General features: G+C 40.3%; 1 protein-coding gene and 1 long non-coding RNA gene across 2 annotated transcripts in view; one reads left to right on the top strand and one right to left on the bottom strand.

The window, feature by feature from the left end:
• The window catches only part of OTUD7A (OTU deubiquitinase 7A), a 430,692-nt gene extending 422,498 nt beyond the window's left edge, over positions 1–8,194 (top strand). The window contains 2 exon segments of the mRNA XM_043984737.1: positions 308–331; positions 333–8,194. Of these exon segments, the coding sequence (XP_043840672.1) occupies positions 308–331; positions 333–1,733 (1,425 nt within the window). The 3' untranslated portion in view covers positions 1,734–8,194.
• A 6,077-nt stretch (positions 8,195–14,271) lies between these two features.
• Positions 14,272–17,641, bottom strand: part of LOC122738371 — a 31,654-nt gene continuing 28,284 nt past the window's right edge. Inside the window, exons 2-3 of the long non-coding RNA XR_006354642.1 lie at positions 16,462–16,799; positions 14,272–14,564 (exon numbers count right to left, since the gene is read on the bottom strand). This is a non-coding gene — a long non-coding RNA (uncharacterized LOC122738371). The remainder of the gene's footprint in view (positions 14,565–16,461; positions 16,800–17,641) is intronic.

The following is a 17,641-nucleotide window of genomic DNA, read 5'->3' as shown; positions in this document are numbered from 1 at the left end:
CTACAATGCATTAGTATAAACGCTTCGGTCATGCCTTAAAACCCCCTGCTCTTACTTGCTGCCGAATAGATCATGTTTCTGTCCCCTCAGATTTCCCTGTAAGCACTCATGTCCTGTGCACCAAAAAAGAGGCTACATTAAACAGTACAGAGAGACTAGTCAGAGTGTAGCCTTAAAGGTCAAAATCACAGGAAGATTAAAGGGGATTTTGTTGTTATTGTTGTTGTTGTTGTTTTTAAGGTTAAGCTTTTCCCTTAACAATGGTCTTTTTCAGATCTCATTTTTTTCCTCAACTTTTCTTGTTTAGGCTCCTTTGGCCCAGCCTGACTCTTCCTACAGCTTCAGCGGGGGAGGACGTTCAGTCTTCGGCGACTCATGGACTCAGACGAGATTCCATTTGTAGTAATTCCAATAGCAATAATGGCAAGAATGGGAAAGAAAAAGAGAAGGACAAACAGAGAAAGGACAAGGACAAGAACAGGACTGATTCTGTGGCCAATAAGCTGGGGAGTCTCAGCAAAACCCTAGGAATCAAACTGAAGAAGAACATGGGAGGCCTTGGGGGGCTGGTCCATGGGAAAATGGGACGGGCCAATTCAGGAAATGGGAAGAATGGTGACGGGACAGATAAAGTCAAGGAGAAGAAGTCCAAATCTCGAAAAGGCAGCAAGGAGGAGTCAGGCCAGTCAGCCAGCACATCTCCCTCAGAAAAAAACACCCCCTCTCCCACCGACAAGGCCAGTGTGTCTCCCGTTGAGAAAAACACTAAGAATCTCTCAGATAAGCAGTCAGACCCATGGAAGTATAGCACTGATGTGAAGCTAAGCCTTAACATCTTAAGAGCCGCCATGCAAGGTGAGCGGAAGTTCATCTTTGCTGGTCTCCTCCTGACCAGTCACCGGCATCAATTCCACGAGGAAATGATTGGTTACTACCTGACCAGCGCTCAGGAGCGCTTCAACGCAGAGCAAGAACAGAAGCGAAAAGAGGCAGAGAAGAAGGCCTCGCTGAGCGGGTCCTCCTGCAGGAAATTGGAACAAGAGGCCTTCTCCAAGGAAAAACTGGAATCGTCCCCTCAGGACAGGGCATCACCAGTCTTGCCTCAAAGCCATACAACTCAACTTGTTTTAAAATTGAAAGACCGTACCAGTCCCACCCCAGGGTCATTTTCTTCCCCTAGCAACAGTGCAAAGAGGAATGGCCCCACTCCCGTTTCTGCCCACTATAGCCATACTCCACCAGTCCAGAGGCAAAGCGTGATCCATTTGCATGATGTCAACTCCAAGCCGTCCAGCTTCCAGGATGATACCTACAAGCCAGTGGTTGGCACTCTCAAAACCTGTGCCACGTACCCCCAGCAGAATAGATCCCTGTCATCACAGAGCTACAGCCCGGCCCGAATAGCGGGCATCCGCACAGTGAACACAGTGGAATCTTTGACCTATGCCCTGCCCACAGAACACAAGTCCCAGACGTACACCAATGGCTTTAACACTGGTGATATTAGAGACTGTTTAGAGTATGCCGATGAGGAAGCACCACAGACATGGTTGAACAATGATAAAAACAGAGGCCGAAGCACAGTTTGCCCCATCTACTCCATTCAGCAGAACCGTTGTAAGAAGGAGAACTGTTCCTTTTATGGTCGCCCAGAGACTGAAAACTATTGTTCCTACTGCTACAAAGAGGAGCTCAAGAGAAGGGAGAGAGAGACCAAGGGACACCGGCACTGAAGACTTCTGAGGCTCTTCCAAAACCAATTAGTCTCATCATTTTTTTTTTTCTTACGATTGGCAAAAGGTGGTAGGTGATGGAGGAAAGCCAGTCCTTCCCAAAGGGAGTGACAGTCGCTGTCAGGCTTGTGGCTTCTATTTGGGGAAAACAGAGAAATCGGAGATGAATTTATCATAAAGAATTTATTTTCCATTTTGTCAGTGTCTTTTTTACACACCCTGGTCAGCTGAAAGGTTGTTTACCCTTTTTTGTCAGTGCTGTGTCTATGTGTGGTCAGAAATCACTAATGGTGCCTGAACTTACACTGATGTCACTCAGGTAGTAGGATAGGGGGGAAAGTCATAATATTGGAGATGTGATGATGTGTTAGGAAAGCATCTGCCTCATACACGTTGAAGATCCAATAGCCATCAGGAGAATCTTTGTGTTCCTCAAGAAAATAAATAAATTCCACAAGCCCTTTGTTTTGAGAAGGGGATAATTTTTCATACTTTTTTTTTAAAAAAACAAAACAAAACAAAACATGGTGACTGACATCTTCCACAGTAGTTGACATTTGTATGAATTCAATTAGCAATGCATTATGTAGAAACAAAATGTGGAAAGAAGGTCTGTGTTAGTGGCTCTGCTGGGTATGCTTGTTAACAAGTTTAAACAGAGGGCTCTTTGCTTCCTCCTACTCTCTCAACCAGTCCTATTGGGTGGGGAGGGGTATAGAAAGGTCTTTTGACTATTTCTGACATTATGACCATTGTCATTGACCCTTTAGGAATATAAGGCTTCATCTCATAAGCAAACCCTCTTATTGCATCCATCTGTCTAGAGGCGACATTTACACTGCCATCAAAAATAGCCCAGTTATCTCTAAAATGGGTACACTCTAACCTACCTCACAGGGGTGTTGTGAGGTTTCTGTTCAAGTCTGTCAGCTGCTTGGAGATCCTCAGATGACAGGAGCTATTCAAGAGGGAAACAGGATGAAATTCCTGCCCTTCACCACAAAGGCAGGTGGGATGTATAAAAACTCAATGAACTCATCCTGGTACATGAGCAAAATGATACCAGTCCACTCAGATTTTTAATTTGACCACTTTTTTTTTTTAAAGGACTTTTGACCATGGGCATGTGGAAAACTTATGTAGCCAAGGGTGTGGCAGATGGTAGGTCAGGGAGCCATTTTTGTTTGTGAGCTCACTACGGAGACTGGCTTTGAAATGTGAGTGGTGGATAAAGGAGTTCTTAACCTACACCCAATCAAAATAGAATCAGGTGGAGTGGGTGATGAGGGAGACACAGTCCTCTCTGATTAATTCAGGCCAAGGCCAGAGTGTTCTATGCTGAATGTATAGAACCAACACCAGATATCATAGACCCTGTAACCATTTTTTGACCATAGGATGATGAGACCAAGACTGAAACTCATTAAATTTTCCATTTTCTTGTGTGGTGCCTCCCATAGGAAACATAAATTTCTCAAAAGTGTATCTTTAGCAACCCTCTTTTGTACAGCAATACCCATCATCCTTTTGTGGGTTACCTCTAGTGAATGACAGCTCTTAGCCAAGGGAATGAATAACATCAAAACTTACCATTCCAATCAAATATTAGAATTTGTTTGTTTCTGAGGAATAGAAACAAAGGACCGAAACCTCAATGACAAAAGAAAAATTAAAAGTCCTCTTAGAGCCTTAGAATAGCACTTGATTCCTCCTTGACAACTGCTTCTGTGTGAGGCTATGACAATGTCAAGCCTCAGGAAAAAAAAAAAAAAGACAGGTAGAGTTGTCTCTTAATTTGAGCCAACTGCTTCACATCTGGAGAAGATGCTAAGAATGAACACTAACAGCAAAAAAAAAAAAACGATACTTTTTTTACTTGTTTTAATTATTACAATAGAGTAATTCCTGTGAGTAATTAATTTTTTTATTCTGCGGCATGTGAGGTTTTCTGCAAGTTATTGGAGTTTTACATGAACAATTCCTTGAGTCAAAATTCTTTAGTAAATAGAAAAAAACTTTACTGGAAATTTTTTGAAAATTTTAATTTTCATGCTGAACAATACTTTGAATGTGTAACAATTAATAATACATATGTTTCTCCTGTTACAGTTTTTTTGTTACTCAAAAGAAGAAAAAAAAAAGATTTTTTTCTTTCTTTTTTAAACTCTGGTATAAGGGTTTTTCAGCAGCTCTTTGGATGATCTCATCTGTTCTGTTCGGGCCAGAACTATTGTTTGTGACCCAGGTTTACTGCATTAAGGAAAATGGTTGCTTCGTTTGTAGAATCCAGACTATCCAGACGTACACACAGATAAAGGAACATATGGCTGCTCCTTCTAACAAGATTAAATACAAATTGGACAGCTAACCTTAATGATGCTCAAATACACATCCAGAAATGGATAAGAGCCTCACAGGCACCCTGGGGGGCCACGAGAGCATCAAACAAAGTTGATGTTTGTTTCTAAGTTTTTTAATAGTACAGCCCTTCTGCCTGTCAAATTTTTCAAAGACAAAACTTGCTATGCAAATGTTTTACCTTTCTCATGCACCCTGCCTGGTTTAAACACCTATAGAACTCCCCTCTTCCCCATCCCCTCTCAAAAAAAAAAAAAAAGGTCTATTGTAATACAGGAAATTCAAAATTCAATACTGAGTAGTGAAACCTGTCCCTTTTAATAGAATGTGGCAGACTATTCTCTTCCCTCGAAATTAAAAGTAAATCTCACCCCTGCCCCACTGCCACCTTCTATGTATTGAAAGTCCACCAAGATCTTTTTTTTTTTTTTGAAACTACTTTAGAAAGAGTTCTAAATCTACCCCCTAGCTAAGGTTTTAGACATGTCTCACCACGAAATGTTCTGTGTCCAAGACAACAAGGCCTGGTCAAGCCAACATACTGACTATGACTGGTATAGGCCCTGATGGCACTGATCAAGCCCAGACATTGGGCCTGGCACTTAATTAAAGCTTTTTGATCGAGTCATCCATTTCACATCATAAAATAGTTGCATCCTCTATCCTTTTTCTTGAGAGCCATCTTTCCAACAGTATTTGCAAAAAAAAATAAGAAAAAACTATTTTTATATTATATTATAATTTAATAATCCCAGACACCAATATGTTGCATGCTACATAAACGACAGAATTAGGCTAGGTCCCTGGCCAGGGGTCTCTCTGACTCAATTATGATATCATGCTGAATATGAACCAGTAAAAAATAATAATAATTTAATGCTACAAGATGCATTTTTAGAATGCATAATCATTCTTTAGAAGCGTGCCAGTGTGGTATGGTGGAAAGAGAATTAACTTGGGAGTCGGGAGTCCTGGGTTGAGTTCTGACTGACTAGCTGTGTGACACCGGGTAAGTCATTAACTTTTTTGGTCCTGGTTTCCTCATCAGCCAAAAGGAAGGGGTTGCACTAGATGACAGTAGCTCTAAGATTCTATGATTTATATTTACTTTTGGGAGCAAAAAAGGGGGATAACAAAGAGGATGATAAATAATAAAGGAATATTTTTCCCTTGAAAGATAGTAAGTCTTATTAGGAAGAAGACCCCTTTCTCCAGAGGAACTGCCATAATTGGGTGATCAAAGGCCCGACCCACGTAGCAAATGATGGTAAAGTGGTCCACTCTTACTTTGGTCCACTTGGTTGGTTTTAACTCTATTTGGTGAACTTATTGACCTGACCGCAGGATTCAGAGGCTCACCAAATATTCATAAAACATAATGAAGGTTGTTTCAGTAATTTGCTTAACATTTATTTGCACACTTATTACCTGTGTATATGATTTAAAAAAAAGAAAGGTCTATTGTTAAAGGAAGGTGTAAGTGTATTCTGTTTGTAGATTTCAGGCTGTATTATGTTGACATTTTACAAGCCAAGTTTAAATTGTAATATAGAAATTATTTTTATATTATTTTCAAAATATGCCGCAGAGCAATATTTTGCGCCTTTATTATAAACAGGGTTGTCACATTAGTGGGGTAACTTGAGAGTTGTTATGTAGACATTTAACCAGGAGAAGAGACCTATATAGTGTTCTCTGGAATTCTGAATGCTACCCTTTTGTGTGTGTGTCCTGAATTGCCTATTGAAAGGTAGAACATGCAAATGTATTTCATTGAAAAGCTTGATTTTCTTTTCAGTTGGTGGAGTTTTGTCCCTTACTTTTCCCTTGTAAAAAGCAGCTTCAGAATCCTTAAATTATCATGGAGTTTTTGTTACCTAAATAAATGTTCCCTCCCAGATGACTTTACTGGGATCCAGAGTAATTTGAATCCATACTTGTGATTTCTAAAAGTGGATTTACTTGACTCTTTGCAATGAACTCATTGTCAGAAGTGTGGTGAATTTTTAAGTGCACCCTTTCCTCTCCCCCCAAAAAAATATTTGGGGAAAAGAAATCACAGTTGGGGGTTGAATTCTTAACCTTTCCTTACTTCTAAAACTCTTGAGAAAATGGCTATTCAACCATACAACCTGGAAGCCCGACTTGTTCTAAAATCTCCTTTTGGCTTCAAGAACATACTTCGCTGAAGTCAAATGGGCCCATAAAAATATATTTCATGAGATTAGGCAACTAATGAGACTTTTGTATAATCAACAGTAAGTAAACTACAAGGAAAAAAAAATCCCACCTATTCTTATGGAAAGTTGGGAAACTGTTTCATTTGTGTGTTAATATCCAGAGGGAAAGATGTGACTATGTATTGCATGTATTTGCATCCTTATCTTTGTCTAGTCTCTTTTTTTTTTTTCCTGCTGTGGTCCATGTAGATTATGTTCATAGAAATCTTATGATGCTACAAGTAATTGAAGAGAAAATAAGAGCAATCTCACAGATAGAGAACCCCCCTTAGCCAACCCAAATATCTATTATCAATCTACTTAGCCCTCTTCATTACTTCTTGCCCAAGTATTTGGTGTTCCTTCTTTTAGGGGAATTTGAACTTGTTGAAAAATGAGCATATAGTCCCAAATCACAGGGTATTTTTCATCACTTGTGCTGCAGGGACATCTAAATAGCCAATGTACATTCACACTGTGGAAAGTCCAAGGCAGTTAGCAGCCAGCCAGTTCCAAACAGCCTTAAAGTTGTGGCTCCCTGGGGACTGGGAGTCACTTAACTAGACACAGCCTCAGTCCCCATCTCCTCTTGTAATCATGGCTGTAAATACATTTAGTCTCCCCAATTGTGTGTTGCTCTGCTGGCTTCTGTTCTGTCACCTGCTGAAGTGCTTTGGGGGAGTATTCTAGACAAGTGGGACTCTTCTAGGAAGTTATGCTTTATGGTAGGACACATATACACATGCTAGGAAAGAGGACACAAGAAAATATGGTGCCTGGGTCAAAGCCCCCATAACCCTGGCCAAGTATGAGTCATGAATGTTTATCAGCATGTCCACAGGCAGTGGAAGGAGAGGGCGGTTGTCCCACAAAATCTTAGAGCATCCATTGTTCCACGTGTGTAGCTGGACATTGAGTCCCTTTTTAGCAAGTCCTCGTCTCCAGAAAGCCCCATGACACACTGGAATGAGATGTTTCATCAGGCCCAGTCAGTGATGATCTGCTTTCCTAAAGGGTTTCATGGTGGTCAACAGCAGCCAGGAGAAAGTCAGTATCAAAGCATTCCCAAAAACCTAAGGCCAGATGCAGTCACTATTGGTCTTCCTCAATATTTCCCCCTCCCCCTCCCATTTTGCCTGGAGTATATAGGGGCATGCAGCCAAATGCTGCCCTCAGCCCACTCAGGAGCAACTGATCCCTGTTGGCCTTTCCCCTCTTCCTTAGCATCACTGATGGTGATGCTTTCAGTCAGCAAGGCTGAAATTCAGCATTGCCTTCAGTTGCAGGAGCTGTTCAGAAGCTGCTGCCTCTGCACAACACCAGGCGCTCAGCTTTTTATTTTCTCTTGCAAAAGTAATTGGGAGAAATTGTCTTTAGTTTTTTTTTTTTTAATGTTTTGCTGTCTGCTTCATCCACATAAAAGCAAGAACCATAAATCTGTCTATATGGAAGCAGTGCATAATGTTGATAGTCACCTTTTAAAAAAAAATTCCCTCCGGGGAGAGTGCCTCAAAAAACTTTGCAAATATACCTGCAGTGAACAATAAAACTCAATTCATTCTGCAAAAGCCAAGGAACACAAATAAGTTTTCACCTCTGTTTTCCACTGTCTCTCCAGGACACCAGAACAACCAGCTAACTTAGTTGGGAAAAAACAAATCAGTCAGTGTAATTATTTCAGGATGTCAACACAGTTTTTATGCTGTTTGAAAGAGAATGAAAGTAGAATCCATCCTATTGTAGCCTTTAAGATACCTGAAAAAATCAGGGCAGCTAGATGGCGCAGTGGATAGAGCACTGGCCCTGGAGTCAGGAGTACCTGAGTTCAAATCCAGCCTCAGACACTTAACACTTACTAGCTGTGTGACCCTGAGCAAGTCACTTAACCCCAATTGCCTCACTAAAAAAAATAATAAAATAAAAAAATTTCCTATTAAAGATACCTGAAAAAATCACTTAAAAAAAATAAAAATAGGGGCAGCTAGGTGGCTCAGTGGATAGAGCACTGGCCCTGGAGTCAGGAGGACCTGAGTTCAAATCTGACCTCAGACACTTACTAGCTGTGTGACCCTGGGCAAGTCACTTAACCCTAATTGCCTCACTAAAAAAAATAAATAAATAAGATACCTGAAAAAGGGAATTTCAGCCTGGGTCCCATAGACAGAGTGTACTATTATCACTAAAAGAGAGGAACTTAAATCAGGCAAACTAGTTAAATTATCCCATCTCCCACCCTGGTCTCTTACACTCTAGTCATGTTCTAGAGCATGCTATACCTAACTATCATAGAGAACTAACAGGTGTTGCAATATAAATATGAATGCTATGAGTGGATGATGTGGTCAATATTTGTACTTTGTCCTAATGGACCTCTCCATAAATGCTGGCTGCTCAGCTGGCTGCCTTAGAGGTCCAAAGTTAAAACTGAGAATGGGTCAGTAACCATGTCAATGGAACCCACTGCTACTTGTGAGTCAACCTTCCTTGTGACTCTTTCCTCTCCTCTCCCTCCCCCTTCCTACCTTCCTCCTCCTCCTCTTCTTCTTCATCTTTTCTTTCTTCTCCTTTTCTTCCTTCTTCTTCTTCTTTTCCTCTCTCTGTCTCTTTTCCTTTCTCCCTCCTTCCTCTCTCCCTCTTACCTCTCCAATAACTTCTTTTCTAGAGAAGATGTAGGATTGAAGAATGTGAATAAGCTAGAAAGGACCTTAGGGAACATCAGGCCCAATCTTTGATTTCACAAAGGAAGAAATGAAATTGGTAAAGTGACTTGGCCAGGGTCACAAGTTTGAGTGGTAGAGGCAAGGTCTCTGAGGCTCTTTATACAGCTCCACATTTCTTCTCCATTCATCATAACAAGATATTAAAAAATAAATAAATACTCATATACTTAGTCTGTGCCTTTTGTAAGCCATTCTCAAAGGGGAGGGGAGGAAAAAATAAGCATTTATATAGTGCTTACTACTTGTCAGGCACTATGCTAAATTCCTCTTACAGCTATCTCATTTAATCCAAGGGACCAATCCCCAAAAGAGTTGCCCCCAAAGGTCCAAAGAGCAAACCTGAATGGCTGCTAACAGTGGCCCTAGATCTTGGAGCCATTATATCTCGACCCTTTTGAATGGGTTGCAAATCAGGCATTTCCCGAAGCAAACAGTCAGTTTTGTGTTCTGATTTTGCTGTGGGGTTTGTTCTTTGGATTGTATGGGGGTGGGGGATGGGGTTAGTAGGAAGAAGAAGCTACTAGGTAGATGAACACCAAAATAAACATCTCCAAGGCCCCAAATCTAGCTGACTTTTCTCACTTTGTAACTGGTGGTTATGGCATCTTGCAGACACAACCTTGACTTTGCACCTTAAACCTCACTAAGTCTCCAGAGAGAGACAAGGCAGGCTCTTGTCTCATGGCTTCCAATTGGCAATTTCTACCCTTCTCCACTCTTTTAAAGCCCTCTCATGAAATGACCAACAGTGTTTTCTCACAATGCCCAGGTTCCCTCATAGACATTATCTATTTTTGCTGGGGAACCCTTTATTAAAAAAAAAAAAAACTATCTGCTGGCACATTATTTTCTGGTATTTTGGCTAAGTTTTGTCTTTTTTAAGGGTTGGTGGCAAAATACTGTTAATATTTTGTAGGGCCTTGGGCTGGACTGGGGCACAATCCAAAGCCTTCCCAACTGTCTTTAATCTCTGGCCTTGATTCCATTGATCACATTTTTAAAAGACATAATCCAGTGGCACCTATGGACACTTCCTTGACCACATTTTTTGCCAGTGTCCAATTGTCTGACTTATTAAACCAAAACACAAAGCAGTAGGTTTTCTGAAGCATGTACGTAACCCAAGGACATGTAACCTATTTTTTAAATACCCTGAATTAGAGATTTACCTTTTATTGCCAAACTGATTGACTGTGAGCCTGTTCCCCATGCTTATTCACAAGAGAACTCTTGCTGAGGGGATTACACTTCCCTCCCCCACCCCCAAATCATGTAACCTTCCATCAACTGACCTTATCAGAATGCCTGTTGATGTTTCTATAGTTGAAGGATCCTGTACATTTGGGTAATGAAATTGTAACAACTTAAGTATGATTAGGACTACTGTGTATGGGGGAGGGGGGCAGGGAGAAGACAACAGAGCTATTTCCAATAACTGCTGCCCAAAGCTAGCATGTGGAAGTGATAAAGGCTAGGACCTGCAAACAAGGCTTAAGAAAACCAATACATATACCAACAAAGAGCATCCAAAGTACCCACTGATAGAGACAGAATGCCTTTTCTCAGTTCATAGGTCCCTAGCTGGATGGTGGGTTACAGGGTTTTCTTAGATATATATAAATAAATCATGTTAGAACAATGAGAATTAAACTTGCCTGATTCCCTAGGAGAATTCCACTTCTTAATAAGCAAACCATCCCTATCTGGGCGTTTCCAGAGCTGAGCTTAGTTTATTATCATCTTTGATCAGTTTCAATAATTCTAGCAGATCATTCTACTAAGGCAAATTGAAATGACCAAAAGAAATGAAGAAAAAAGCTTTTCTTAAAGCCACAGTGACTTTCCGGGTTACCCTGTGTTCGACATGTCCATTTACCTCTGTGTTCAGCCTATGTGGAAATGAGTGAATGGTACTTTTCCCCCCCCTTTTTCTGTGGTTTGATTGACTGATTATCATCAATCTTTGGGTTGAAACAATACTGTTTTCTCGTGTGTTTAGTTTCCCACCATTTCTTACTTGATGGAAGTGGAGCAACAAGACCATCAATGTTAAAAAAAAAATGGGCCTGAATTCTGTTGCTTTGAACAACATGCAAGTGATCAAGAACTTTTTTCTACCTGTGATTGTCATCCGGATTAAAGTCCAATGTTCTTTTTAATATGATCCATTCTTGGACAAAGAAAGACATGTAAGAGCTGTTTTTAGCAGTCGGGTTGCTACTTTGTAAAGTATTAAAGCACTAAAACCCATTTTTGCAATATGTAGTAAATTTCGCTTTCGTTTTGGAAATCTTCCAGTTATGACTGTCGCACTTTTTATAGCAGAACTGGATATTTAATTTCTTTCTTTTATGAAAGATGACTTCAAGTCAATGAGAGCTCTGTAATCGGTGTGACCCAGCTTCTCCAACATTTGAAACAGAGAGAAGCTATAATGCCTATTCAATAAAATTAACTTATTTGTAAAGTAGCTATGTGTGAATTCTTTTGCACACTCATGGGTCAATCAATAAGGGTACCTTGCCTTTACAAAGGGCTTTCATGGATTAGCTAGTTTGATCCTAACACCAATCTAGAGAGGGAAGGAGGGAGAAACAGTGTGATGTTTAAAAAGTTTGAGAGACATAGTTTCTGGGTAATTAATCATTTTATTAATAATGCTAGCCTTTTATTAATAAAAGGTTCAGTGACACACTCGAATGCCAAAGACCAATCACAGTGGTGGGCTCAAAGTTTATATGCCCTTGGAAGAGTGGGTGTCCCTGAGTGTGGCAATCAACTCTGATTGGTTAACAATTAATGAGAGAGAATGAATATTACAAGGAGATGTGGACCTATTCTAATGAAGGGCTGGGGGGTGTAACTTTATGTCATTTACTTCTAAATTTCCCAGCCTTGGGGAATATAGTCAAATAATTTATCCCCACCCAAACCTGTGTAGAGCACAGTGGACTTCCTCACCTTAAATTAAATTCTTTATTAGGTTGGGTGGGGTCTGACAAAGATTGAGGAAAGAGTTAATTCAATATCATTATCAGTGATGTCCTTCAGAGACTGAACTTTTAAAGGTCTTCAGAGAAAAGAAGAAGAATTCTGGATCTCCCTAAATCTTTGGTTGTTAATAATCATGTCTCTCAATATAACTTAAGAAACTTACATGCATACAGCTAGTAATCCCAGAGTATGGGATGAAACCTAGATCTTGATTCATGATCCAGAGATTCCAACTACACCACAGTGCTTAGTTCTCAATGATACTCCTAGAGTCACTGATCAGGGGCTGAAATGAACCTCAGAGGTCATTTAAACCAATTCCCTCCTTTTTTTAGGTGAAGAATCAGAGGCCTGGTGTGACTTGCATAAGGACACTTGTTCAGTCATTTCAGTTGTGAATTACTGGATTTTCTTGGCCAAGATACTAGATTAGTTCACGTTTTCCTTCTCCAGCTCATTTGATAGATGGGGAAACAGAGGTAAACAGGGTGAAAGGACTTGCCCAGATTCATATAACTAGTAAGTTTCTGAGGCCAGATTTGAGCTTGTGAAGATAAATCTTCCTGACTTCAGGCTCAGCATTCCATCTACTGCTCCATTTAGCTACCCTGCATTAATAAAGAGCAGAGCCAGGGTTTGAACTCAGATCTTCTCCTTTCCAATCCAGTTGTCTTTAATCTAATTGTCCAAACTGGAAATAATTGATCCTGGGAGGAAGAAGACTTCTTCAGAAAGATGGGATAGTCAATAAGAGAGGAAATAATGCCAATGAAGAGAGAAGAGGCAATTTAAACATAAATTAAAAAACATTTATCACGTAGCAGGAAAGTCTTCTAGCAATCCCAGTTATTAGTATCTGAATGAAAACTGCAGTGACTCTACCAGCAATCTTCTTGTCAGTAGCGGAAGGGAATAAACATTTAATAAGCCAATGATATGCCAGATACCATGCTAAGAGCTTTGCAAATATTATCCTATTTGATCACACAACAACCCCGTAAGGTAAGTGCTCTTATTATCCCCATTTTATGGCTGAAGAAACTGAGGCAGAGGTTAAGTCATTTGTTGGGGGTCACACAGCTAATAAATGTCTGAAGCCAAATTTGAACTCAGCTCTTCCTGATATCACCTAGCTGTTAATATGCAAACAAGGATGAGATAGCCACTATATTTCACCATGAGAACCTTAAGTTTGCATAACCCACTGTGAATGATGCACAGTGTATAGGAAATCAGACATCAGAGAACGTGGATTTTTTGTGAGGACAAAAGAGAAGAACTTTATATGATTGAAGGTGCTCACCACCCTACACCCCCTCATCACTTTCCTAAATTAGTGCTAGGGATCTCCCAGTGAATGGGAGATGCATTAACTCCCTTAGGGGAAACAAAACAAAAGAGGCACCAAATTTTTAAGAGCTCTCAAAATGGAACTAGCAGCTCAAATGAGGAGGGAATTCTTTCATAGCCCTCTCAGGGTTGGCTTTGATGTAAATATTGCGCGTGGGTCTAAAGGGTGGGTTTTCAGCTTTTTTGTCTAAATGTTCTATTATGTTACAAAATATAATTTTTTTCCCTAGATTCTTTTGAGGCAGGACCTGAAAGATTCCTTTCAGAGGAGGCTGCTGAGGATACAGAAGACCCAGTGTAACTGCTAATTTAAATGGGAATTATTGCATTAGAATTTTGCCTTGTGCTTAGGAGATGGTGGGTTGTAGTAGAAAGAATACTGGCCTGAGAGTTACAAAATCTAAGCTCTGCCACCAACTAGCTATGCGACCATAGAAATATCACCTAGCTCTGGGCCTCCTTTCCTTTACTGAAGAGTAAAATTAGTACTCCTCTTAGCCCTGGAATTTCTATCCTGGGACCTGCATTGTCCTGGTTGGTGAGTACCTCACATGACCACAATCTTCAACCAGTCCCAACCATGTCTCACTTTACCACAGGGTCATGTTCTTCTCTTTGATAGGGCATGCCCATTTCTTCTCCTGATACTACTTCCCTTCCCCCACACTAAGCCCCACTTCTGCAACCAAAATCAAATCAATATTGCCATTGCTTCTGGAAAGGGTATGTCAATCCACTCCTCTATGGCTCCAATTACTACCCCTAGTGACTTTCCAAAGCAGAACACCCCTCCCTGGCCACCACTTCCTATATATGCTCTTTCTCCCATTAGAGATATAAGCTTCTTGAGGACAGGAGAAATGGTCTCACTTGTGTATTTGTATCCACAGGGGCTTATTTAATGTGTTTTCATTGTGTCATTCACTCAAGTGGACAATAATGGTTGATCTTGATTTCTAAGGTCCTCCTCTGGTCCAAAATTCTTTGTATAGGCTGGAGAATACTGATATGTCCCTTCCCTGAGTGGCTGCTCTTCTTGGAAATGGGACTAAAGACCCAAGCAGAAGCCAGATTTTCATAGTGAACAGGAAAGATCACTAAGAATGATATCCTCACCCATGAGAACATTCCTTCATGAGCATGGTCAATTCATCAATGGAAGTATTCAAACACATACCAAACTTGAAATCCTAAAAGGAAGAAAACAAAAAAGTATATTAAGTGTCTAGTATGTGCCAGATACTGTGTCAAGCATCTTACAAATAATATCTTATTTGATCTTCATAATACTGGAAGGTAGGTACTCTTATTATCCCCATTTTAGACTTGAGAAAACTAATGTAGATAGAGGTTAAGTGACTTGTCCAGGGTCACACAGCTAATAAGCATCTGAAGCTAGATTTAAACTCAGGTCTTCCTGACTCCAGCCCCAGAACTCTATTCATGATACCACTTAACTCCCTCTAAAATTCAGCATTCATTCATCCCACTCCTCTTCCCACCAGTAAGCTAGCACCACCCAGTCCTTTCTTCTCTTTTCTTGTCCAAACTCTGATTTATACTTTCCTTTCTGCCTTCCATCACATTAGCTCATCAGCATAACTTCTCACCCAGACTACTTCAATAGCCTCCCGATTGGTCTCCCTGCCTCCAATATCTTATTTACCTCCCCCCCCCAAAATCACTCATCATGTTATTAGTTTATTAATTTTCCTAAAGCACAATTCTAATAATGTCATTCCTCAGCTCAAAATCCTTCAATGACTCCGTATTGACTATGGAATAAAGTCCTAACTCCTTAGCCTGACATTCAAGTTTCTCCATAGCCATTTCCCATTCTGTCTTGCCAGTCTTCACTGACAAGCTCTTTCACATACTTCTCCATACTCCAACCAAACTGGACCATTTGCTGTCCCCTAAGTGTACCCTGTGCTTTTCTTCTTCCTCTCTGCCAGAAATGTCTTTCCCCTTCACCTCTGCCTGTTGAATTCATAACCATACTTTAAGTTCAGTCTTAAATGCTACTTTTCCTTGACATCTTTCCTTCTCCCTTTCCAGAAGTAATCTCTCTTGCCTTCTAAACTCCTAAGATACTTTATCCCTGTTTTTCTTATGGGACAAGTTTACTTTATAATCCATATCCTCTCTAATTAGATTATAGGCCTCTCATAAGTAGAGACTAGGTCTTCATGAAATTCCCATCCCTTGGTTTGTAACACATTGCCTTGCAACTCAGCAGGTACTCAGTAGGTGTTTTGGTAGACATGTGATAGCATTCCTCCAGCACCTAGCAGATTTGATTCAATGACTTCTAAGGTCCCTTCAGCTCCAAAGATTCTTTAAGTGACCAGTGGACAGTGGGAGATGCTTTTTAAAAACCCACAGAGGCGGGGCAGGTAGATGGCACAGTGGTTAGAGCACCAGCCCTGGAGTCAGGAGGACCTGAGTTCGGATCTGGCCTCAGACACTTAACACTTACTAGCTTTGTGACCCTAGGCAAGTCACTTAACCCCAATTGCCTCACCAAAAAAACAAAACAAAACAAAAAAGCCCCACAGAGGTCAAAAGATGAAATCATAGCCCTTGCCCACATTCCATCACATAAACCTATAGAACACTGCTCTCCACAGGTTTAGTATGAATCTGGCTTCCCAACTATGAATTAGATAATTGGGTTGACTGAGATTTAAATTAGAAACAGGGAAAGGGCTTGGTGGGAAAGGGGAGACAATGGAAATCACTTTTACTATCATGGAGATGTCAATTGGGATCCCAGATGGAAAAGATGAATGGTAATTAGAAAGGGCAAAGAAAAAGAAAAGGGAAATAACATAATGAAATGCCAGTTCATTAAAGAAGATACAAGGAATTGACTTAGTTTAGGACTACTTCATTCATAAAAAAGAAATGTCCTCATGGAAGACAGAGAGGAGAATAGTATGGCATGGTGGGAAAATTGCAAGATTGGAGGCAGTAAATCTGTTTGAATGCTATCTCTGTTACTTCTTTTATGACCTTGGCTGCATATTCCCCTATTCACATGTCTGGGCCTGTTTCATTGTTCCTTAGGGGTTTGGATTAGGTTACCTTCGAAGTTCATTCAAGTTCTAAATTGAAGAGATGGGATATGAGACTGTGATAATAAGAAACTTTTAAGTTTTTGCTCTGGAACATTGGCTTTAAAGGAGACCACCAGGGCTTCTAAACATCGTGCCTTCCAGAAGACAGCAACTTTTTTTCTCATCATTTCCTGGAAAGACAAAAGATTGGGAAAGACTTACTTTGCTAACATGCACAAGAAAGGTTTTAGAAGTTTCAGAATTATGTAAAGGGAACTTAACTTGTCACAATATGTGAGAATAGTTCTTCTCTGGGCTGAGTCTGGAGTTGATGAATCAATCCAAGTTCCTGGTTCAGAAGTGAGCCTAAACAGGGAGAAAAGAAAGCTGTTTTAGTGAAGGGGAAAAAATCCCCACCACATATCCTACCTGAATTAAAAGGGTTTGTATGTGGAACACTTCAGTTGCTTTCTTAGGAAATAGATCTTTCATAATGAGAGTTGCAACAGTTTCCAAAACCAGTTCCAGAAAAGGTGGCTGAAATACATGTCAATGAAATATTTCTGCATTTTTCTCCCCTGAAGATTCTCATATTATTTAATGCTTTCTTAATCCATTCTTTTCAAATAGCTCATTCAGTGCTACAGACCTAAGTTTCCCAAGATTTGTGGAAGGTGGGTAGGTAAGGAGCGCAGGTAGGGAGAAAGAACTTACTGCTGCATATCTCCCATTTGGCAGATATTTTCCTGTTCTTATGGTGATGGAGGAGTCAAAACTATATAAAAACACTTAAAACCAACTAAAATTTGTTCTAACCAGTTTAAACTGTTAAAAACCAGTCTAAACAGGTTAAAACTGGTACTGACCAGTTCAAAATGGTTAAAATCAGTCTAAACATGGGGGCAGCTAGGTGGCGCGGTGGATAAAGTGCCAGCCCTGGATTCAAGAGGACCTGAATTCAAATCTGGCCTCAGACACTTGACACTTACTAGCTGTGTGACCCTGGGCTAGTCATTTAACCCTCATTGCCCCACACAAAAAAAATTTAGTCTAAACACATTAAAGCTGGTTCTGACCAGTTTGAACCTATTCAAACCAGTTTAACACTGCAATGCTACAGTATTGTACCAAAATGCTTCAAAGACCAGCTCATGTTCTACCTTATCATGTCTTCTGTTTCCTCCAGCTACAAATGATCCTCACCTGTA

The sequence above is a fragment of the Dromiciops gliroides genome, chromosome 2 (assembly GCF_019393635.1).
Source record: "Dromiciops gliroides isolate mDroGli1 chromosome 2, mDroGli1.pri, whole genome shotgun sequence".
Lineage (NCBI taxonomy): Eukaryota > Metazoa > Chordata > Mammalia > Microbiotheria > Microbiotheriidae > Dromiciops > Dromiciops gliroides.
The sequence above is the reverse complement of the archived record's forward strand: the minus strand, read 5'-3'. Positions and strand labels throughout refer to the sequence as shown.